The 24,532-nt window shown below is 40.4% G+C and overlaps 1 protein-coding gene across 1 annotated transcript in view; it reads left to right on the top strand.

Moving 5' to 3' along the window:
• LRRC1 (leucine rich repeat containing 1) overlaps positions 1 to 17,677 on the top strand; it is a 119,459-nt gene extending 101,782 nt beyond the window's left edge. The window contains exons 11-14 of the mRNA XM_006024493.2: positions 8,539 to 8,654; positions 11,239 to 11,411; positions 14,242 to 14,378; positions 16,412 to 17,677. Of these exons, the coding sequence (XP_006024555.2) occupies positions 8,539 to 8,654; positions 11,239 to 11,411; positions 14,242 to 14,378; positions 16,412 to 16,570 (585 nt within the window). The 3' untranslated portion in view covers positions 16,571 to 17,677. The remainder of the gene's footprint in view (positions 1 to 8,538; positions 8,655 to 11,238; positions 11,412 to 14,241; positions 14,379 to 16,411) is intronic.
• The last annotated feature ends 6,855 nt before the right edge of the window (positions 17,678 to 24,532 follow it).

Here is a 24,532-nt window from a genome sequence, read left to right as displayed (position 1 = left end):
ACTGAGCAACAAATCTCCCTTCTCTCACACCTTTTGCTTTCACCTCTACAAAACAATAGCGGGTCATATGGAAAATGTTGCCCCATCTTTGCATTAGTTGTGAAAGCATTTGGTGATGAATAGTTCAGTTTCCTTTGTCAGTGTAACACCCTCCTTAACTGCTGATATTTGCTTCCAGCAAAACATGAGCACTTCAGAATATGTCGGTGATATAAAAATCAGCGGAGGAATTATAGGCAAGCCTCAGAGGTGGTATGACTGACTTGTTATCTTGTAAATTACCCAAGTTCATAGTGGCTTCAGACCATCACTGTAGCCATTGCCCATGGTCATGTTGCCAGCGACCAGTTTTCTTGTGGTAAGGATGAACTTGGTCTCTTGCTGGAAAGTTTGGCTTCCACTTCCTTTCCTCATACATGTTGAAGAAAATAGCTGAAGAAAATGGCACTATTGTAAATACTGAAGACCATCGGATTCGGTAAGGAGAATGAAGGATCCTTTTGGGGGCTACTTGGTGGTGAAAGTAAACCATCTTCATCACCATTCTTTTACTTTTATTCTCATATCAAGCCATCTTGTTGAAAAATAATCCAAGGAACAAGGTCCAAGAGTGGTCATTTCGGAAACTGCTGTTTTTTCTCCTATGAACTTAACCCAAAATGGTTATTAGGATGGTATTGGGAAGACAGGCTTGTGAGCTCTGAATAAAAAATTGTGTGAGTAGGCCTGCACATATTTCCCTCTCCCCTCTAGATGCTCTTCCTGAAACAAAAACTGTACATGTCTTCCTGAAATAGAGCTCTGTGACATCTGAATTATAGGGATTTTTAGCTTTCTGTTTAGGAACATGGCGTAGGTGAACCTGTTGGACCAGTATGATAAATACCTGGTTCTATGCAAACTGGTAAAACCAGGCTTTACTTTCCTTTATAAGGTTTCTGGACTACTGAGAAACTTGAGAGTTCTTTTGGATCTAATGATAAATAATAATATTGAAAATTTTAGCAATCAAATGGCTGGTGAACACTTGACTCATTTGGCAAGTCATTTACTCAGCATTTTTTAGGCTTGATCCCATATCCTGAGGTTGTGCTGAAACTTGTTCATTATCACAGGTGTTTGTCTTTAAACTGGAAAGACCTGCATGGTGACTCCGTAATTGTAAAATCCCATCCCAGGGTTGGAATGCTAGTGAAACTTCAGTACCAAATCTGATGTGGTGTAAACATCTGTTTAGGGTGCTTTGCAGATAGATGTCACGCTTTTTAATGAGTCTGCATGCATTGCTGCTTTATTTCATGAATTGGATAATAGAGTCCTAAGCCTTCAACCGTAATTCTCTACTCCTTGGATTCATGAGTGGCAAAGGGGACAGACTGAATTGGGTGCAGCTGAAGCCAGGGCATCAGGACTTCGACCACAGCATCTAAGTTAATGTGGAGGAAGTTCTGTTTCCCATTGCGGAGCTCTTCAGCCTTCTTGTCCCTGCCCAACCATGTCAGCACTGGATTCTGTGTTTTCATTAGGTGCTTCCCCCACTGCACTCCATCTCATAGCATGCAGCAAGCAATGATGCTCTCTAAGTCTATGTTGTTTTCTGCATCATACCTTCAATCTTGGGGCAGGGGAACAACATCTTAGTGAATGTTCTACCAACACTTTTGTTCCTCCATCTTTTCTAATTTGCTCCCCTCCATGCTGGAACAAGGTTATAAGAAGGTTATTTTTTTTAACATATAGCCCACTTGGATCTTTAGCTACAGCTGATATTACTGATGCTAATTCAGAAGCATCTTTGAAACATAAATGTATTTTTTTCTTGTGATCAGAGGAATTGTAAAGTCTTTGATTTGGGGTTAAGAAATATCATTTTAACTTGTGTGTGTAGATAAACTTTTAAGTTATGACAATTAATATAACTTATTAGGTTTCTATGATGTTTTTGTAGCAAAATAGGAAATCGTTTTAATTTCCTATTTATGAATCACAAGCTTCTACGTTTTTTTTTTTAACACTAAAATTTTTATTCACTAAATTACACTAATTTTATTCAGCCCTAAGTACAGCTGTGATATTTTCTGCTTAAATTAGTATCTAATACTTAAAAATTCTCTTTTGGTGTTAATGAGGAAAAAAACAGATTTTGTTAGATTAATACAATAACATACTAAGGGTAATCATAATAGACCTACAGACAGGTCCTTAGTCTAATTCAGGAAGTAGTAAATAATGATTAAGTTGCATCAAATATTTTATCACAAATTTCTAATAGATTTTGGTAAAGTTCTACTTACTTGCAGTGCAGTAGGATTGTCACCTTCCTCCAATGACCATGCATTTGGATCCTTTTATGTCATCAGATTTGCAACTCTCCTTACCTTAAATAATACATAATTTCTTAAAGACTAGGTTAGGAGAGACATCATTCAAGCAAAATAAGAGGCACATGCTTATATTCATGCCTTTGTTTAAATTATTCCAACTGAAAGGTCTATAACTTACTTCCTCTGTTGTCAGAAACAGCAGAAATAAACTTTCAAGAAGGATTAAAATGAAGAGAGTGTAATGACCTTGCAGACTAGCCCATTCTGTGCATCGAGAGCTGTGTGAAACAAGGCAAATTAATAGAACATCAGGATGGGTGTAATAAGCAGACGAGCAGCATAATAAGAAATGTAGATAAATGAACAGAAACAAATACAAAGCATTAAGGCAAGGGTGGGCAAGATATGGCCCATGGGCTGGATCCAGGCTGCCAATTTATTGCATCTGGCCCATAGGGGACCCTGCAGCGCTCCACACAGGGCTGAGCCCTGTCCAGAGCAGTCTGCTCTGTGATCCTTCCCACATCCCCCTCATGCCCATGAATGGCACTGCCCCAGGCCTGGCCCATAGGCACCAAGTGGACAGAGTGGATGGAAGGCAGCTGGGAGCTGGAGCCCCACATACTGGGGCAGGAGCCACCCAGCTGCAGCTTCCCCGCCATGTGGCAAGATCTTTGCCTGGCATGTATCCCCACAGCAACTGCCGCTGCGTTCCCATGCTACCTGCTACCCAGAGCAGCACAGCAAGGGCAGGAAGAGGAGGGGACACTGGAGGTGGGGGGAGATGAGCAGTACCAGGTTAGCTGCGGTAGTAGAGGCAGCAGTCCCACCAAGAAGCTGTGTGCGCCAGTCAAAGCTAGAGCGGTGCCGTTGGTGGGCATGGAACTGGTGCGAGTGGGAGCATGGTGCCGGGCTACCTTAGGTGGGAGTGGGTGGGGAACAGCCCCATATGGAGCACTGGTGGCAGCTAGGGGAGAGATGGGGTGTGGGGGCCACACCAGGGGACAGATGGGGTGGGGGGGCCACACCACCCAGGCAAACTTTACGTATATAAAAGTAAGACTTTTTATTTCGATCTATTATTCAGTCACCTCTATTTACAGTACTCAAATAACATAAATCAGGAGACATATTATTTGAATTAAAATTAAAATAAGTTATAGTAGGTGTTTGATTTTTAATATATGATTTTTTTTTTATCTACAATGTGTTAAAATCCTATCTTCTGAAAGATTTTGTGTGTGTGGCCCTCGACAGCCTACCAAAATTTACTAAGTGGCCCTCCAACCGAAATCATTTCCCACCCCTGCATTAAGGCAATATAGAATACGAGGGGCACTGAAAACACTGAAAGTGGAAGTTATGTGGTAGGATTGATGGGCCAGGAAAGTTATTTTATTGGCTTTATTTGAACTAGATTAAAACTGGGGGCTGTGGATATCAGGAAAACAGAAGCTTTAGGAATTGAGACCAGAAAGATCCTGACATGAGTAAAGGTTAGAGGTTAGAAGAGGAGAAATGAAGCTTTGGAATTTTATTATGAGGAAAGAAATGGCAGGATTTGGACCTACATGGCAAATGAGGTGGTAGTTAAAGGTGGTAGGCTGTTAAGGATGACTGAGGTTGTAGGACAGGAGGTATTAACTGACAGGGAAGGGGGAAATGACAGAATACTGAGGAAGAAAGTGTTTCTCTATATTAAACTTTAATTGATCATGAAATGTGTGGAGGCATGGTAGAGAAATAAAAAAAGTGTGATTGATCTTCCCACTTCTGCCCTTTTGATTTGATTGAAAGGAAAGTGAAAAGACTTGGTCCGCAACTAAGTGGTAGGGGGAGTTGAAGTGACAGTTTAAATTATGGGAGTACATAAACCACCCAGAAATGGGGTTTAAAGGTTACCCACAGAGTAGGGGGAAAAAGTAAGGAGCAAAAAGATCGGAGACCCACGTAGTAATATCCAAAAAGATGAGAGAAGAGGTTCCACTAGGAGAATCTAGTACATTTGCTTTAACACCAGTATCTTAATTCAAGTAAAACTGAATACAAATGAGCATTTCAGTTTGTTTTGGTTTTTATTCTTAACCTGTTTCTGATTGCAGAACTCCTCAGTGTTAAGACTAACAATAACTTATGTTAAACGTTTGTAAGGAGGAACTAAATGTCTGTCCAGCAGGGCTGGTCTTGAAGGTAGAGCAAGATAGACAAGTCAAATGATATGAAGTTATCTTAAATATCCTAGAAATGCCCAAGTTCAGCAGAGCACTTAAACATGCACTGAATTTTCATGCTCAGGAATAGTCCCATGGGCTGTGTCCATATGAGCGCAGACATTTGTTTCCCCAGGGACGAGCAGCAGCGGCATACCTTTGCCACTGCTACTTATCCCCAGTGAATGTCTGTGCCACATGCCCTCTGGCACGTGGCAAGTTACCCTGGGTGGGATAGGGGAGGCTGGGGCCAGCAACTGTGAGGTCCCAGGAGCCTTGCCTGGCGTCCTGGGAGCCTCGGGGAGCTGCAGCCATGGCACTGCTCCAGCTGGAAGCCTAGCCGGCAGCTGGAGTGTGGCTCTGGCTGGCCAGGCTCCGGTTTTGGGTGGTGTGTACTGTCACCATATGCACCGCCCCTGGTTTGTTTTTTTTTTGGCATGGGTTTTTTTTTGAGCCTGAGATCTCCCTTCCCCCCAGCACTGCAAGGTAGCAGTGTAGGCAACACCTGCATGTGCAACGTGTAGGAGCTGCAGATAGGTCTGTGGCATCAAATACCTCATATCTGTGCTCGTCTGGATGCGGCCATGGAGTTCATTTGAAGTAAGTGTGTGCCTAACTGTTTTATTGAATAGAGGTGTAGATGTATATTTAGTGCATGTAAGATGGCTCGATTGTAAATTTATAATAGACCATTCCAAACCAATGATGGCTTGAGCTGCATGCCTGGGTTTTTTGTTAAATAATGACTCTCAGCCCAGCTACACACTTCCAGTATGGTATTATTTCAGGTTGTTGCAGTGACATGTTTTTCTTCCCATGTGCTATTTAGTATGTGCAGTTCACCTTTATGTTTCCAGTTTATGTTTCAGTTCTTCAAACATTGGTATTGGTGCTCTCCTACAATATTGGAGGGATCAAGTCTCCCTTTGAAACAGTAATAAATACTTTTTTTCCCAACTGATTACTTAATCCTTTTTGTATGGTACCTTCCTAAACAGTATTTGCTTGTTATATGCTGTCTGTATTCCGCCCTTCCTAAGGAAGGTATGGTACCTTCCTAAACAGTATTTGCTTGTTATATGCTGTCTGTATTCTGCAAGAATATGGTTCATAAACCAATTCCAATATTTTGTCTGGGTAACAATTCCCTCCCACCCATCCTAGGAAATGAAAATATTCTCAACTTCTGAGTTAAATTAAAAATCGTAGTGTATTTTGATGAATAAGTCAAGGTAAAGTAACTAAAGATAGCAGCACTTTGGAGTTTTGACAGTTTAGGGGAAAATGGGATTCATGTTCTGTCTCCATTTTTTTTGGCATAGTGTTGTCCAGTACAGATAAAAATAAATCAAATGTCTTTTATGTTTTCTTAATTGTTAGCTGCTTGGAAAATTATGAGTCGGGTAAATTTGTAACCTTGTAAGTATTATTCAGTCCACAGTTGCACTCTTACCCTTCATTTATCTGCTTTAAATGCATGATGACCTTAAGCTGGCTGGCTTCACTGCTGCATTATCATTGTCTGAGGTAATAGAAGTGTTCAGTTTAGTTGCGGTTTTCCAACAGGGCTGCATGGCTTACTCTGTCTGCTTGGCAAAATTGTTCAGATCTCCATGCTCCAAGATTGAATTACTTAAAAATTCATTCATAGAAAAGCAGACACTTTTGTGTACAGTGAGGCATCACTTGCCAGCTCATCCAACATTCACTAACCGCAGCTGTTTTTCTCACAGCTCATATTAGATGCACGGATTAGACACTGAATAGATTTATTTTCTTCCTAGATGGCACTTCATATGCTGTGAATTTGTCAAGACACCTTATTTAAGAATTTAAGTGAATGGTCACTTGATGTTGGAAAGAGGGTATCATTTGAAGTAATGAGCAAAACTGTTGTATTAAACTGTTTGTATACACTATCAATGCTACTTTACAAGGTTTCTAAATACTGTTATCTTCTAGCAAAATGGTTATATAACATAAGTGAAGGTGAGGTGTGATGTTTGTTTTGTTTTGTTTTGTTTTGTTTTTGGCCAGTTATTTTCCAAAATCACAGTTGTTAAGGCCTTGATTAAACAAGAAGAAAGGGATTTTAGGCAGTGTGGGTTAAGTGGATTTGATTGAAAGGAAAGTGAAAAGGACTCAGTTCACAACTAAATTTTAATTTAAGTGCTAATCCTGACCAAGGAAGAATTGGCTGTGATAGCCAGTTGGCATTAATAGTTAATTTCAGGATGGATTTTATGTTCCCTAACCAAAGCTTAGCAGATTCTTTGAGCGTGGTTTGTGATGAGAGTATATTATTTCTAATAAATGAGAAAATCTATTAGTTATTGATGTTCATGATACAAACAACTCAGTTTTCTGAAGAAAGCTGCTAAAAAGGGCATCCTGGGTAATAAAAACAACATACATATTTGCTAACTTGAAGTATCAAATGCTAAATTGGGTAGTTACATGCTAAAGCATTAAGTTACTTAACTATATATCCATATATACTAACTAAAGAAGTTGTCTAAATTTGAAGACTAAAAATCCAAAGAAGGGGTTTTCCTTATAATTGATGCTGTCAAATTTTAAGTCAGTATCAACTGAAAAGTTTTTAAGAGGTTCCTGTATTTTGCTCTGATGCATGGACTAAAAAGGAAAAGGATGAGGGGTTTTTCATGTTGTATTAAAATGGAAAATTAGCAGTACTGCCATATAAAATAGGTAATACAAGGTAAGTAAGGTTGTTTCAGAAAGGAAAAAAAATCAATTGCTTGAAGAAGCTTTGTTTACTAGATTTAATACCTCAGTATACATGTAAATAATATTTGCAATCCAGAACGAAAGGACTGAAATTGGATTTTGCACAATTAATGCTACTTTTCAACTATGCATCTTTATGAGAATGCATATTGCATCAAATCTCAGTTTGCAGATGTCAGTGCTGGCTATATCACTTAGAAGGAGCGCTTTAGTTAAGTTTAGTTTAGGAGAGTCACGTGATCACACTGGGGAAAAGTAATAGAGACAAAGGCAGAGGGAATTGGATTAGGTTGGCTAACATGGATGCAGATAGACTTGGAAACTTCTAATACTGCTGAAGATGTCAATTTTGAGATGCTAATGACCATATTTACATAAATTAAAGACTATTCTAATTTAAGATGACCCCCAAACAATTCTATTCTGTACATGGAAAATAACGGTATAATTTTCCATGTATAAAATCTAACTATTGGAGGGTGATCTTAAGTGCTTTCCTCTCCTATACCACTGTGGCAGGGAAAGTAGCAACGGCAGGGGCAGGCTGCCAGATCCATACTCCACACTCCTTGCCCCCACCTCTGCTCCCCCTACCCCCTGTCACTTATCTTCTGTGGCAGCTCTGGCTCCACGGCAGTCAGCACCAGTGGCCTTAGCCTGGTTCCAGCCTGGCCAGGCAGAAGCAGCAGCAGCTCTATATAGGACCATAGCCGGCACAGAAGTCAAATGGCAGGGGGCCACAATGGTGGGAGGTTGGAGGTCTCCCCTGTGCTCCCCACAAGCATCACACCACGGGTCTCCCCCATGTGCTCCTCCCCTTCTGGATTTCCCCCAAGGTCGTCCACTCCACCATGTGGTTTCCTCTGGGCAGGTCTTGCTGCACACCTCCTTTCCCACAGCACAAGCCACCCAGCCCTGGGGACACAGCAGCTTGGCTCCAGTTCTGTCCTGGCCTGGAGCTGGGTCTACAGCAGCCACCTAACATAATACAAGACTGCAAAAAGTTGAAAGGTTAAAGATTACAAAAATAGCATACCAAATGACATTCAACTGAGATTATTTGAAGGCTGCAAAAAGTAAGCCTGAAAAATTACCTTAGTGTGTGAGTATTGTATCATGGTGCATTAAGTTCTTAAAAATACTAAGACTAGTACTTGAATGCTCTGTAACATCCTGTGTAACTTAGTCTGCTTGCCTTTGTTTTAATGTGGTTCTGCAAGAAAAATAGACATTTTTTCCTCTCCTTAATCTAGATTGGGGGTTGCTACAGTCTTAACGTCTTTTCTGTGCGTGACAACAGATTATCTCGAATTCCCCCTGAAATTTCACAAGCCACTGAGCTTCATGTGCTAGATGTCGCTGGAAACAGGTAAAAGATTTTATAATTTCATATTCCTTTGCTGGTATTTCTTTATACACTATAAAGAAATGTTCTTTTATGTTTGAGAACAAAGTGGCAAAAGCTTTTCCTTCTTTATTAGTAAAAAATATTATGAATTTACCAATGCAATCGTCCTTCTTAGTTTCATAGTTGGTAGGGTCAGAAGGGACCTGAGCAGATCATCAAGTCCGACGTCCTGCCATGGCAGGAAAAAGTGCTGAGGTCAAATGACCCTGGCGAGGTGTTCATCCAGCCTCCTCTTAAAGACCCCCAGGGTAGGAGCCAGCACCACTTCTCTTGGAAGTTGGTTCCAGATCCTAGCCGCCCGGACTGTGAAGTAGTGCCTCCTGATATCTAGCCTAAATCTACCCTCTACCAGCTTGTGACCGTTATTTCTTGTCACTCCTGGTAGGAACAGAGACTCCCCCAATACCTGCTGGTCCCCCCTGAGCAGTTTGTAAAAGGCCACTAGATCCCCCTTCAGCCTTCTCTTGTGGAGGCTGAACAGGTTCAGGTCCTGTAGCCTCTCCTCATAGGGCATGCCCTGCTGACTCCTGATCATGTGGGTGGCCCTTCTCTGGACCCTCTCAATGCTGTCAACATCTCTCCTGAAGTGCGACGCCCAGAACTGGACGCAGTACTCCAACTGTGGCCTGACCAGTGTTGCATAGAGGGGGAGGGATCACCTCCTTGGACCTGCTTGAGATGCATCTGTGGATGCATGACAAGGTGTGGTTGGCCTTCCTGACCACGTCCCTATGCTGCCGGCCCATGTTCATTTTGGCATCAATAATGACTCCAAGATCTTTTTCTGCCTTTGCACTGACGAGAAGGGAGTTCCCCAGCCTGTAGGTATGCTGCTGGTTCTTCCTCCCCAGGTGCAGCACCTTGCACTTGTCAGTGTTGAAACCCATCCTGTTCTCATCTGCCCACCCCAGTAACCTGTCTAGGTCCGATTGCAGCCTATTCCTCCCTTCTAGCATGCCCACTTCTCCCCCATCTTAGTGTCATCTGCAAATTTGAACAGGGTGCTTTTTACACCCTCATCCAAGTTGCTGTCAAATAGTAATTCCAAAATAACCAATGTGGATCATAGCTTTGTGGGGCAACACCTTCGGAAGCCTTTTTGCTGCAAATTAGTCACAATTATATTTCCTGGATGGTTTCATCCATAGAGGAAAAAAGGTTTCTAATTTTTTTACAGTATGCTTCTGAACTTAAATTTAAAGCAGATTGATCCTGGTTTCAGTTGAAGCCTTCGTGGTGAATTGAATATTTGCATGAATACCAGGTAGTCCTTCTGAGATAGGAGTCTGGCCTTCAAATTGCTGATATTAAGACTATTACAGTTATATAATATCAGTACAGAAACTTTAGACCATATTTGGAGAAAAACAGTACAGGCCCCAGATAATCTGGTTTTGAAATCTGCTTTCTCTCATGAATCAGAAATGACAACACAGGGAGGGGTAGGAGACAGGCAAACACAGCATGATGCTGCTGCACGTGGAATATAGCAATTAGGGTCTCATTTACTTAATCTTATATATTAGGTTCTTATTTATAAGCACATTAGACCATAGAGCCAATACACATGCAATTTTAATATTGCCATCACAAAAACCTGCTAATCAGGAATGTATTTTCCCCTAGTAAAACTTTCCTTTTGTGTTTGTATATTTTTACCACTGTTCAAACTGGTTCATCTTAGCAAACAACAAGACTTGCATATGTGTTTTTTTGAAGTAGGATGGTTACAAAAAAGTAGTGTGTAGCTATCTAATGTACTGAGCAGTCTGATAGGGACAAGCACCCTGACTTCCCAGTAAGTTAGGCTTCATGTTTCTGAAGTAGCACACCCAAAAAATAGACATTCTGCACATCGGTAGGTACTTTTAGAGATTATAATCATGAAGAATACTCACTTTAGTTGCATAATTATTTCCTTGTAATTTTAATCAGGAAGACATTAAAATATTCTAGCAGAAAGGAGACAAAAATTATAAGACATTTCTCAGTATTTCTTCAAATAGTGAGTATTAATATTTTTTGCCATAGACGTGCTTGCTTGTTTATAGTGCACCTTTTGCCTCTAGTTGTAGTCATAGGAACAGAAATAAAGTAAATCTCACTCTAACTGAAAACAAGCAGTAAAAAGGATGTTGATTATGCTGGAACTTACTTTTGCTTGTTTCGGAAGAGTAGATATTATTCTGCCTGTTCAACTTCCTGCCTGTCTGGCTCACTGATCAATTTGGGCAGTGTTGTTTTGGGTATAGATGATCATGTATTTTTATCGTGGTGGATCCTAAAAGTTTCAATCTAGAATTGGGGCCTCATTCCATTAGGCACTGTAAGTACAATAATATGATGTTCTTTGCTTGAGATGACTATCCAAGTGTGAGAAGCAGCTAAATATACCAGGCAGGGAGCACTAAGTCACCTGTATTTTCACTTTTCCTTTTCCTTATATAATGCAATCTGCGGGCAGTATGGGTGGAGAAACAGCATCAGGTTGATTTAATTCATTTAGAAACTGACCTGACATATCTTTCATTTCTTTCTGAATTAGGTTGACACATCTTCCTCTTTCACTGACTACCTTAAAGCTAAAGGCTTTGTGGTTGTCTGATAACCAGTCCCAGCCTTTGCTGACGTTCCAGACTGACACAGACCCTGAAACAGGAGAAAAGATTTTAACATGTGTATTGCTTCCCCAAATGCCTTCTGAGCCTGGTTGCCAAGGTAAACACTTCTAAACTTATTCCAATAAAAACTTATTCCAATAAAACAAAAATGGCTTCTCTGGGTAGTGTATTGTGGCTTCCTCCAGAGGTGTACAACAGGTTTTGGTTTATCCCTTTAAAAAAAAAAAAGTAATTAGAAATGAACAAAAATTTAGGCTGGAGTTTCTTTGCTAAATGGCTTTTCTTACTGATTTCCATTGTAATGCACTTACAATTAACTCCAGTGCGTGAATAGTAATTTTTTACTGAAAATATAAAGACAATTCCAATATATAAAATATTAAGTCTAAAACATTGAATATCTAATCATATATCCCAGATATGCAAAAAGATTTAGTAATAGAGACTACATGTGCACAGTAGGTATGCACCAAAAAACAGAGGCATGTGACTATGGAACGGAGTTGAAAGGTTTTAATTTTTCTTAAAAAGATGATAGTAATAAATAGCTGATGCCATAATGAATAGACATAGTCTCTAGAATGTGACCTCTCTATCAGTGGTAGTAGGCTCCCCTTCAAATGTAAATACTGCACAGTAACCGTTAAAAGAATAGATTATATATTTTATTGAACTATGGAGTTTGGAGAGATGTTAGACTTCATTTTGGCACAAAATGACCCAGGAGCATTTTAGAACCTTGTCTAAAAATCTTTTCTGACTAAATAGTTGGGTCAGTAGAAGTTATTAATAAATCTTGCCTCTCGCATATTCCTTGGGCTACAACTACAATAATGCTACTAAAAGAATAGATGAAAGTTTGAGAGTAAGTGAATTAAATTGTTAACTCCATTGCTTTGTTCCTTCAACCTCAAACCCAGCTAATATTCGAGCTGCTGCATGTATAATATGTGTCTTTGGGTCTCAGGTGAAATTTTAGGATCCTTTGCGATGTTTGTTGTGTTACCACTTAAGTTTGAATACTCATGTATCATTGAAAGATGCTAGCCATATATTAGCATTTCGGGTGAGCTCCACTAGGAGCTCTGTGCCTCCATGGCGAGGCTGCCCCTGTCTGGCCGGCAGCAGTTGAGGGCACAACTCCGTGTCACCATCCCAGCTCTTGTCAGGCGGGCAGGGGGTGCTTTTCCATGACAGTGCAGGGCTTGTAGTGGTGGTGGCACCGAGCTTCCCTCCCTCACTCTGCCCTGCTGCTCTGGGTCCTGCCTGCTGGGCTGTGGAGGCCCTGGGGGGAGGACAGCAGATGGGGAACCCCGAGCCTGCAGCAGGCAGCTTGTCCCCTCCCCACACGCAAATCTGGGGGGGCATATGTCCTCCAGGGAGTGCGTGCAGTGGCGGGGAGCCAGCCCCTTTCCTGCTGCCCGTGGCTCCATCCCACTCCCTGCCCAGGCCCTGTGGCCGTGCATTCCAGCCTGGAGTCCCAAGCCCTAGCCCCACCCCTGCCCAACTCCCTCTGTCCTTCACTATGGGAACTTCAAACCTCCCCCGCCAGAGTTACCTGTGGGAGCTGCTCTCCAGGCTGCCTGGCAGCCATGTGTATGTGTATGTGCGCATGTGCACCTGGCGCTCCATACCTGACTGCCCTCCTCCTGTTCCTCCCAGCCCTTTGCAGGCTGGAGCTCTGCTAGCCTGTAAGGGGAAACCCACTGTTTCCCATGTTTTTTTCCTTTAAAGGAGAAAATCTGGGTTTCTCCTTAAAATGAGAAAATCTGGGTTTTACCACTTTTTTGTGGCAAATGGAAAACCCAGATACCTGGTGATAAGGCACTGTGCTCACCTTTTAATGTAATAATATAATGGTTAGAGCACATGCAGGAAGTGGAAGATATGGGTTTTAGCTTCATTTCAGCCAGAAGATGGTTCAGTCCCCTGTGTTTCACCTACTAGGAGAGTGCCCTAACAAACAGGCTACAGGCTAAGCTAGACTGGGGCACACTCCATCCTTCTGGCTGAAGCTTGACTACTCTGTAAGAAGGAATAAAATAGCAAAAGGTGAGCTAAAGCCAGAGGGAGCATGGCTGTTGCCTGTAAAATGGGCACTCTCTGGAGTGTGGGAGTCCCATTTTCCAGTCCCTGTTTCTACAGACTTTGCATTAAGAGTTACTGGATAATATGCGTGAGTGGTCTTTGCTATCCTAGAGACTCTCATCCTCTTATACAACAGTGATTGGAGCCAAATAGAGAATTTAATGTTGCCAGCTCTCTCAGCAATTCTGTTCCCTTGATATTGAATGTCTTAAATTATAAGTCTAAAAAGAATGTGGATTAAATAAGAATCTTCTTATGTTAAAAATAAAAAAAAGAAAGGGAAAAAAAACCCCTAGCTCCCAAAGCTACATAGAAAAAAACCTTGAAAATAAGAATCTGAACATCTGAGATCTAAAGGCAACTACAAAGATCCCAGTTTTTCTAGGTCATCGTTTCTAAGCAAATCTGATAGATTTTCTTTTTCCTTTTTTTTTCCTGTGTGTGTGTGTGTGTGTGTGTGTGCAGTAGAATATAGGTTGGCAAAAGAAGGGTATTGGGTGTGCGGCTGTGAGAGACATTCATGATTTGGCAATAAGATGGCAAGAATGATGGCATTCTTGATGTAACTAAAAACAGTCTTTTACACATATTTTATACATTTAGGCTCTCAAGCTTTCAAAATGGTCATGGAACAACTAAGCAGCCAGAGTACAAAACATTTGCCTTTGCCCTTTACTGTAGATGTTTGGTAGAGGAAAATCTAAACTATGAACAATAGGAAAAAAACCCAAAAAATGTATATATAGTGAACAGTCAGTGCAATTTTGCAAATCAGTGTGAATGTTAGGACACATACTTACTCTTTTATGAACTTCAGCTTTTTATTCCTGTTATAACAGATAACCTGCCACGATGTGGTGCATTGGAGAGCTTAGTCAATGAAGTGTCAGATGAAACCTGGAATGAGCGTGCAGTAAACAGAGTCAGTGCAATCCGCTTTTTAGAAGATGAAAAAGATGAAGAGGATAATGAAATGGTATGTTCCCCAAAGACTAATACATGCACATAATGACCACAGTGTAAAAGGTGTCTGTGCGCTATATATTTTCTGAAACATTTCAGCAGTAGCAGGGGACCTTTTACATGCACGTTTGTAACAGAACTGCTAAACCTTTGTCTTTAAAATCCTTTACCTCACAGCTCTTTCAGCCTCTCCTCCCCCTTCTTGAAATATACTTTTCACTTCTGCTGAAACAAGGCAATCTTGCTGTGAAAATAAGTCATCTCAGTTCCCTCCCTCCTACCCCCTTTAGGATTTCTTCCATTTTTCCAAAAGAAAGTTAAAATTAGGGTTTTCCTTTCTTTTATGGACCAAACCTTGCCTTCATATTTGTTAGATGGCAATTAAGGATTATCATACCCTGATGTGGTTCCCCACTGAGTTTTTCCATATCATATCATTTGTCTTTTCTCCCTATTCTTATTGCCTGTCCTTCCATTTCATGACCATTTACATTGATACCAACATAGACCGTCCATGCCCAGGTGGAATGTGGCACATTTGTGTGTTTCCCACTCAAATGAAAAAAGTATGTTGGGAACATCTGTCACTGTACTTATGAGACCTCAATTAAATGATCATTCCACGTTCTCTTGAGATCAAAACACAAGGGCATCCTTGCCTTTCCTTCACTCACAGAGCTTACTTGCAGAGATCGAAGCTTTAAAACCAAACTTTCAGTAGGCTTCTGAAAATGCCCTGATCAAATTTGCAGATTGTACTTATTCTGCACATTTTCAGAGGCATGTGGAAAATATAGCCTTTGACTGGAAGTGAACTTGCACTGAAACCTAGATCTAAAATCTCCAGACCTGGGGCAATTGCAGATCTTAACTTGGTAGCCTTAGGTGTCACATGATAGAAGGGTGGCTTCATTCTGAAAACGGATTTTAAAAAATTCAAAAACAGGTATGTTTTAATTTAGTAATCACTTCCATAGCCAATATGCTCAGGTTAGGGAAGGATCACAGGAAAGTAGGGCTGGAAGGAGCCTCACATACGTCATCCCCCTGTTCAGGGCAGGATCATCATCACTGACTAAACTATCCCAGTTACAACTGAAAAAAATGGTTTTCTTACCATTAGCCTTACAAGCAGAACTACGGATCTGACATCAGGGTTTTTCCTTCTTAGAACCAGTAAAATGATTTAGTAGGCCAGACTTGGCCCATTGATATCTGTGGCACTCAGATGGCCTCAAGTTAGCTCCCGCTAGAGTTGCTGATATAACTTGGTAGACAGTTTTTGGTAATGCAGAGGGAGAATATCAAGTTTACTCTCTCCCTTTTACCTGTGGTGTCTATACAAAGTGAGTGGAGTAAGTAATAAGCTTTATTTTTTGCCAGTAAAGGCAAAACACAGGAGATGTGATTCCTGTGTACATAAAACAAACACAACAAATCTGTCTTTATGGAAGGGTGCCATATTTCCAGTCAGTCCCTTTTCAGACCAAAGCTCCATTTAAGGTTTGCATGTAAAGATGTAAATAAAAAGCTAACATTTAACTATATTCTTAACTTTTTTGTATTTATTGATTTCACTTCTGAAGCATTGTGTTAAAACATTGAACATCCCTTGCACATATGCCAAAAGATTTTAATGGGCAATATATAGTGATGCTCTAGAGAAGTCGCAGGATTTTTCAAAAGCATCTAATTTTTGTTATGTTAATGGAATAGGCTCACAAATCGCTTGTGGCTTTTTAAAAATCCCACTTGTATTTATGAAAGAACCACCACATTATAACTTGGAATGGGGTTTCACTTCAGTTGTTGTGGCTTTTAGATTAAAAGGGCCACATCAGGAAAACTCTGCTCCCTCTAAAAAAAAAAAATGTCTTATTGACTTTATCAGCAAGCACCTATGAAAATAATATTTCAGATCAAACATGGTTCTTACAAAAAAAAAAAAAGTACTTGGTGTGTAAATGCTTAAGCCTTGCAAGTATATGGTGTTTTTCCAAAAATAAAGACAAAGACAAAACTACTTATTCCACTGTTTGTTTTTAGAGAACACTTCTAAGGCGAGCCACTCCACACCCTGGAGAATTAAAGAGCATGAAAAAGACAGTGGAGAATTTACGGAATGATATGAATGCTGCTAAAGGACTGGATTCAAACAAAAACGAGGTCAATAATGCCATTGACAGAGTGACCACTTCTGTGTAGAATTTCATCTCCGGGTTTTACCTCCTGTGTCTTCCCCTGCTGTTGAAATGTTCCTGTTGTCTTCTGGGACCTCATTCAGCCCCTTTTTGTTTTTAACCAGAACCTGATCCATCACCTCTTGTATCTGAAAGGTGCTGCTCACTGGAAGAAAGTGCCTTATTTCAGCCAGGCATTGAACCAATAATCTCTGAATCAATATTGTAATTTTAATAGTTTTAGGGTTTTCTAATAAGTAGAATACACTACTGTATAGAGGGTGCCATATTTTCGTCTTACACAGAAGGGGAATATGCTTTTGCCTATGTGCTGGGGGTATTTTCCCAGTAGCTGGATATAATGGTGAGAAATATGGTTTTGTGGAAAAATGGATACTTTTTTTACTTCCTTTTTGGCAGCTCAGATGATGTAAATTTTAAAAATTGTGTATAGGAGTTTCCTTAACAAAATGGTGTATTTCTTTTTTTTAAAGAAATTTTATCTTTAAACGGTACATATTTTAGTATGTGTGGAAGAGAATGCGAGTTTCATGGACAGTTGTATTCATTTGTTTGTACCACCCACTTGTGCCTTAATGTGTCTTGTATGTCAGGCTAGTCTTAAAAAAAAAAAAAGGTAAAATCCTTGAGCAGAGCAAGTAGGTTAAAACTGCAGTGCCTGTTTAGATATGTTTGGTAATTAACTTGTTGGGCGCTCTTTTTTTTCCAAAAAGAGAACTAATGTTTATATCAGAGGATTAAACTTTGTGAAGCACAACTGTTAGTTTATTGTACACTAAATTGAGATTAAAATGACCAAACTGCTACAATTGTTCCCTACAACTGTACGTTGTTCCCTACCCAATGCACTCACACTTTAACTTAGCTGTAACAAGACCTCCTATTTTGGATACAGTGCTGCATTACGGTTGGTAGAAACTCATGCTCCCACTCTTAAATATACCATTTGTAAAACAACCATTAAAAAAAAGCACAATAGACTTTCAGAAAAACAGTATGAAAATAGTTTTATGTACTACACAAGAAAGTGTGATTTTCCCCCCCCCCCCCCAAGTGCTTTAGTGGTTTTATATAAACACATATAAGACCATAATAAAATCTTAAAGTCTCAGTAGTTTTTATTATATTATTAAAATTCCTGTTCAACTAGGATAATACATTCTAAGATTTATCTGCATATTTTGTTATTCTGTGCCTTAAAGCAGAGATGTCAAATAGCCAGCCCAAGAGCAGGATCCAGCGCCTGGAGCCCTATCATCCAGTCTGTGGTGCTGCTTGTGCATGGGGGCCAGTCCAAGACCCACCACATGAAGCAAACACCAGCCCCAGCCTCACCCACTGCACGTGGTGTATGGAGCCAGTCAGCACACATTGCATGTGGCACCTGCACCAGTCCAGTCCTGTCTGCTGGATATGGGGCCAATCTGGTTTGGGCTTGCAGACCAGCCCCACACACCAGATCCAACATCCAAGGATCATAGGGCCAGAGCCAGTGCATGCTGCATGTGGCGCCTAGGGCTGGATCTAGTGTACATGCTGCATGCAGGGGTAGTCTTGCTGCAGAACAGCTCTGGGACATGCACTGAATATTGTGCCTGTGTCAGACCAGTTCCATGTGCTGGCTCTGGTGTGTGGGGCTGGTCTGTGGTCCCAGTGCAGCCCACAGGGCCAGATAAATTTGATACCTCTGTTTTAAATAATCTAATGTGGCCTGCAAATTTCTTAGACATTCAGATTTGGTATGTCTTGAAAAGTAACCTTTTTTTAAACTGACCTTAATGCTTTGTTAGCTACCAGATAGCACAAGTATAAAACACAGACAGTAGCCTTGTAAGGTTTCCTGTATTGTCACTGCTAATGCGCCCGGGCTCAGAGACAAAGGAAAACATATCAATCTCCATATTAAATCTAGCTCTGCTGAGGAGATTTGAAGCAGTGTTGTGATCTGTCTTAACTTGTGTTGTGTCTACTACATGCTGAAGAAGACCACTAACTCATCACATATGGAGTAATTAACGGTCTTGAATTTTGGATCAAAACAAAGGAATGCATGTGACTTCTTGGTGGGCGGGCCTACTCCTGATCCCATCCATGTCGCCATGTGCGGGCCGGGAGCGATCCGGGCCCTTTTTCGCTCCACGCAGGCTGTGGCCAGCAGCCCGGGCACGCTGGATCGGAGAGAACGGGCGACACGCTAGAATTAGGCACGGACACGTAATGGTTGATTCAAGATTGTTTACTTACACCGAAGATGGTCGCGGTGTAGGCTGGACAGTTTCCCAGGCACAGCTCCGATTAAATCCTCGTTTGAGGACTACGACAAGCTCGGGTCACTCACACGAAGTTTGCTAGGCTCCATGGATCCTTTTATTCACTCACTCACACGAAGTTTGCTAGGCTCCGTGGGTCCTTTTGCACGCAGGGAGAGGGATATGTCGAGGACTGCGGACGGGGAGAGGCTAGAGGCTGATCAGACTTCTGTTGCCTGCTTGAAATGCGCTGGGTCCAATAGGCTCCGCAGCACTTAGAGATCTTCACAAGACATGAAGTCTCCTCCTCCTTGTGTTCGTGGAGTCCTCCCTTGCAGGGGTTCTCCTCGGAGTTCTCCAACTTGGGCGGAAACCACTCAAGCTTTTTATACGGCTAGCAAGCCAATCGCTGGCCGCCACGTGTGAATAATTTCACACAAGCCAATAATGGGGCTCGAATTAGAATACAAATGGCGGGAACTCTTTGCAACGAGCATTTCTTAGCTGCAAAGAAGAAATGCACACTGCAAAGAAAGCTACGAATTGGCGGGAAAATAATTCAGTGGTGCCAAAGCACACACAAAAACAAAAATCACACCCTTGGGTTGTGACACTTGGGAGTCTGGGTATTATGTTCCTCAGTGAGCAGTCATTCAAAAGCATCACATTTCTGGAATTACATCTATTTGTAAGCCTTTTGTTAAAATTTCACAAAATTCCTTGTGATAAAGGAAGAAACAGAAGAAACCCTTTGTCCAGTATGTATCAATTTATCAAGAATATTTTGAAACCCAAAGAAGCTAGCTAACTTAGAGTTTATCCAGTGGGCACCATTGGTACTTATGAAGCAGAAGGAAGCAAAAATGGCAATTTCGCTCTTGAAATTATTAATTTTTGAGAGTTTATTCTTATTTTGAACACATTTAAAGTCATGTAAACATCCGTAGAAGGATTGCACTCTTGCATTTTGACATAAAATGGTGACTTGCAATGTTTGGCTTGTTCAAGTACTCCGAAATATAAGTCACACTTATGCAAAATCAGAGACATTTAGGCAAACCACATTGATGCCTATTGTAACTTTCTTCCATGTGCAGACACGTGTGAAATTGTGCAACTTGTCAGTGCCCATGTATAAGTACTTCATGTATTCCATTTCCCAAATGTTCCTGGTTTGATCTTCAAAGCAAACTTTATTTTCATGAGCTGCTGTGATGCGATAGGAATTGGATTTATCATGGGGCTCTTGTTTTGTTCTGGAGGCAGAGTTATTTCAGAGCTCAAGAGTATGTTGCTGCTTAATTTTATTTTTTCTTTTATTTAGTTTGTGGCAGGATTGGTTACCACCTTGCACAGGGTGCAATACCTTTTACTGTATTCATCCAAATATAAGTATTCCATAATGTGAAAAATGCAGGACTCTTTATAGAGAGAGTCCATAAAAATCTCAGAAAATAAATCCTTTGAACTCAAGAAAAACAATTTAAAAAAGACAACCAGCAACACCACTATCTCCTCTGACAACTATAAGTCTTCCACTGAGAGCTAACTAGCAAGACATCTCTTTCAACTTTAGAGCAAGCAATCTCTAGGGAAAAAGAAATGTTGATCTTGGAAATTTGGTTATGGCCCAACATACCATCAAAGGTAAATAGTTTGCCACCCTCAAGCAGATACTCCACCTTGCTGAAATCAGCACCATACATAAGTCTTAACAACTGTTTATTAGCCACTTTTCCATTAGGCAATTGCATCTTTGCACCTGACTTATTACCACACGGTGCCTAAGTTTCATCATAGCCAAAGCAGTAACCAAGCAAATACCCAGAAGGCAGACTGGTTTAATTATATTCTAAATTAAATAATCTATTACATTTCTCATATGACAATTAGGCTATTTGCTTATTTTTAAGCCCATTCTTCTTCCTGGACTGACCAAAATAGCCAATTTCAGTTAAATCTTCAAGGAAAAATATTGTTAGAGTCATTTAAGGAGGAAAGCTTTGTTTTGTTAATGTCTTTGTAATATCCTGCATAGCAGTTTGGGATTCTAGCACACTGCAGACAATGCAGCAGCATAAACAAGTTGTAAGGCATTTTGGAGAAACCAGTAGAGTAGGCAAATTTTCTGGGCTAGTAAATACTTAACTGTATTGCAACACCTGCCCATTTGTGTGGATGATCAGAGAGGAGAATAGTGGTTGTAATTTAACTACTTGCGTTTCATATTAGTTTGTCTTCTTGAATAAGTTAAAAGTCCAAAGAAAATCCCGTAGGAAGTTTGAATTTTGGGTACCATGTCTACAGCCTGTGTTTTATCAAAGGTGATATTTGTCCCTTTTGTATCCCATTTGTAAAAATAATATCTTGTCTATAGCATTTTATAGGTCTCTAAGGATTTTTAAGTGGTGTCTGAGTGTTGTCTGTGTTAAATGAGATGGTAACCGCTGACATTTTATAACCATTACTTTATAGTGTTTTTTTCATTTTTTAAATTCTTTAAACATACTGATTATTCTGCCACTGCTGTAAAGTACAGCAGGTAAGTATTTTACAGATAGGGGAAAAATGTAAGTTATTTCAACAGTATGTATGGCACCACAACCAAAGAGGAGTTGGGGAGAGGAATTGGGAACTCTTTCTGAAAGAAAAGAAGGAACCCATCTGTCATCCAGACTTGGAATCTCACGAGTCATGCTTAATGCTGAGATCCTGAGTTCATGACAGCACACTGGAGCTCATCTACAGCAATACACTTTTCTAAGTGGCCATGTGGGTACCAATGTCACTGTCAGGAATGATGCTGAACAAGATCAGAGGTGATTGAGATGCATGAGAATAGAGGGGTTTGAGGTGCATGTGGTGGTTGTCTTGGTACATCTTGTTGAAGATAAAGTACAGGGCAGGGACTCTGGCATCAATGAGGGAAATATGCCTGTCAATAGGATTTTTTTGACAACAGCTGATATTCCAGAAAAGCAATTTGTTTTCCAGAACTGTAATTCATTTGATGATGACTGAGGAAAACATCTTTGGGTCTCATTTGACTAATCTGGCAAGAAGGGCTTTAACGAGGTTCTACAGGTTAAAAAAAAACAAAAAACCCCACGAATTAGCCATGATGTGCTCAATACCAAAGGATGGAGACCAAGAGAAGATGCATAATTCTGAAGAGGGTTAGGAAAACACAATGTGGTATAGAGATGTGCAAGAGGAACGCCAGTAGGGCAGACTGAAAAGTATTGTCAGTGCATATATTTAAAAGGAAAGTGTGTGGAGAAGAAGCAGTATGAACTGAAGTCCTAGTATATAAAGCAAATTGTAATTAGAGTTGCAGAAATTTGGTGGAATACCTCCCGTGACTTGAATACATGATCTGAGATCTGCATGTTGTTGCCTGTGGGGGGAAGGTGGTGACAATGCACTATGTCAAGAAACACCCATCCTCACGCGCACACTTGTGCACACTCTCCCACCACCCACTCCCTCCCTCACCCAGGATCAGGAGGAAGCAGAAAATCTGTATATAAGAGGGGAAGGGAGGAGAAAGAGTGGTGATATTATGGGGGGGAAGGGTCTATTATCTACTAACTGAGGAGGAACAGATGGATGAGGCATTCTTCAAGCAAGTAACAAGAATCCAAAGCCATATCCAAAAATGATGATGGTACTAATGGTGGTCTTAACATTTCTCTGATGCCTGGACAAATAATGCAGCAAAATAAAATGTCAAGTAAGTTTTTAGCATGTGGAAAAGACAACTTTCTATTCCAGAAAGTTGAGGCAACAACTAGGGGATCACAGATCTTGAATTTTGTTCTCACAAATAAGGAATAATTGGTTATGAATATAAAGGTAATAGAAAATTTTAGGAAGAAGTGATCATGATATGAGAGAATTAATGATTCTAAGAAAGGAGTGGCAGGAGATTAGTAAAACAAGGATATAGGGCTTCAAAATAACAGATTTCAGTCAACAGAGAGAAGTAGTAGACAAACTGAGTGAATGGATTTGAAAGATAAAGGTATTCAGGGAAAGTTTACAGTTCCTAATGAATATTCTAGTAGTATTGGAGTCTAAGAAAGAAGGTATTCCAATATGGTAGAAAGATGAGACTAATATGACTAATATGAGTTCAAAATTATTTATTTTGCCTCAAAATCAAAAGGGAAGCTTACAGGCAATGGAAGGGAGGGGAAGTCGCTAGGGAAATATGCTAAAGAATAGCAAGAATTTTCAGGGGTTAAATAAAAATCAGGAAAGCAAAAGTGAAAAACAAGATATACTTGCAATTAATGTTAAACAATAATAAAGGGGTCTAAATATGTAAGACATAAAGGATGATCTGACCCGAACTGACTTCCTGCCCCTCGGGCAAAGGGCTAGACCCAATGATCTTGTGAGGTCCGCTCCAGCCCCAATATCTATGAAATCTATAAAAGAAAGTAGAGAAACTGAGTCTTATCACTCAGTAGTGAGGTTTGGCTATTAACATAAGACATAAGGCAGAGCTGTTCAGTGATTACCTGCCTTGGTCTTTATCAAAAATAAATTGTATATAAAACTGCAACCAGGGAGCTAACAAACTGATATAAATAAAGAAGAGGAAGGACTGAAGTTCGTAAGTAAAAAGTGCAGGAGACAATTTTGAATTTAAGTAAAGCAGCTCTTGAGGAAATTTGTCCCAGGATGCTAAGGAGCTATCTGAAGAAATCTCAGCAACTGGCAAAAATACTTGCAAAGTCATGGATGAAAGGCAAGTCCCAGGGGACTGGAGATGTGCAAATATAATTACCATCTTTTAAAAAAAAAAAAAAGAAAGGAGGGCCCAGGGAATTAAAGATTGGTCAGTATGACTAGAGTCCCAATCATGCTTTCTTCTGTAATAAGTTAATATAGAAAATTACAAAACAATCAATTAGCAAACTCATGAAGAAAAAAGGGGTGACCACTAGTAACAAACATGGATTTAAGAATGAATTCTGCTAAACCATCTTGATATAGTCTTTGATGGGGTAAATATGAAGGGAATGCAGTTAACAAAATACACTTGGAGGCTGGTAAGGCTTTTGATACATTTCTACATGCTATTCTCACAAGTAAACTGGAGAAGTGAGGGTTAGATGGAATTGTTATTAGGCAGAAACATCATTGGCTGAGTAAGTTCAAGCAAACAGTCAACTATGAATAGACAATGGCTGGAGGGGAGCAGGTTTCAAATGGGCTTCCACAGGAGTTTGCTCCAAGTCTTGTGCTCTTTTAATTATTTTATTAGTGACTTGGATCCTAATAGAGGGAGTTTCCTTATCAAAACTGCCAATAGCACAATACAGTTGGAGAAGTTGCTAACCCTTTGAAAGATAGAAGTAAAATTCAAAAGAACCTTGAGAAACTGGAGAACAGAGTTATGGGTGATGAGAAAAAATTCAGCAATGCAGGTGCCACATCTACAGATGAAGAACCCCATGCACAAATACAGAATTTGTAATTACTGGCTAAGCAGTAATATTGCTGAGAACCATCTGGAGGCTATGGTGGATCAGAGCTTCAAAATGAGTTGGGAGTATGCTGCAGATGTAGACAGACAGGCCAACTGATCTAAATGCAATTTCAGGATTGCATTGTCAAGAGTATTGTATGTGAGATGTGGCAGTGATATTACAACTCTACTCAACCAGTTGAATCTCAGCTGGGTTGCTATGTGCAGTTCTGGGCTC

This window comes from Alligator sinensis, unplaced genomic scaffold, assembly GCF_000455745.1.
Source record: "Alligator sinensis unplaced genomic scaffold, ASM45574v1 scaffold1012_1, whole genome shotgun sequence".
Classification (NCBI taxonomy): Eukaryota; Metazoa; Chordata; order Crocodylia; family Alligatoridae; genus Alligator; species Alligator sinensis.
The sequence above is the reverse complement of the archived record's forward strand: the minus strand, read 5'-3'. Positions and strand labels throughout refer to the sequence as shown.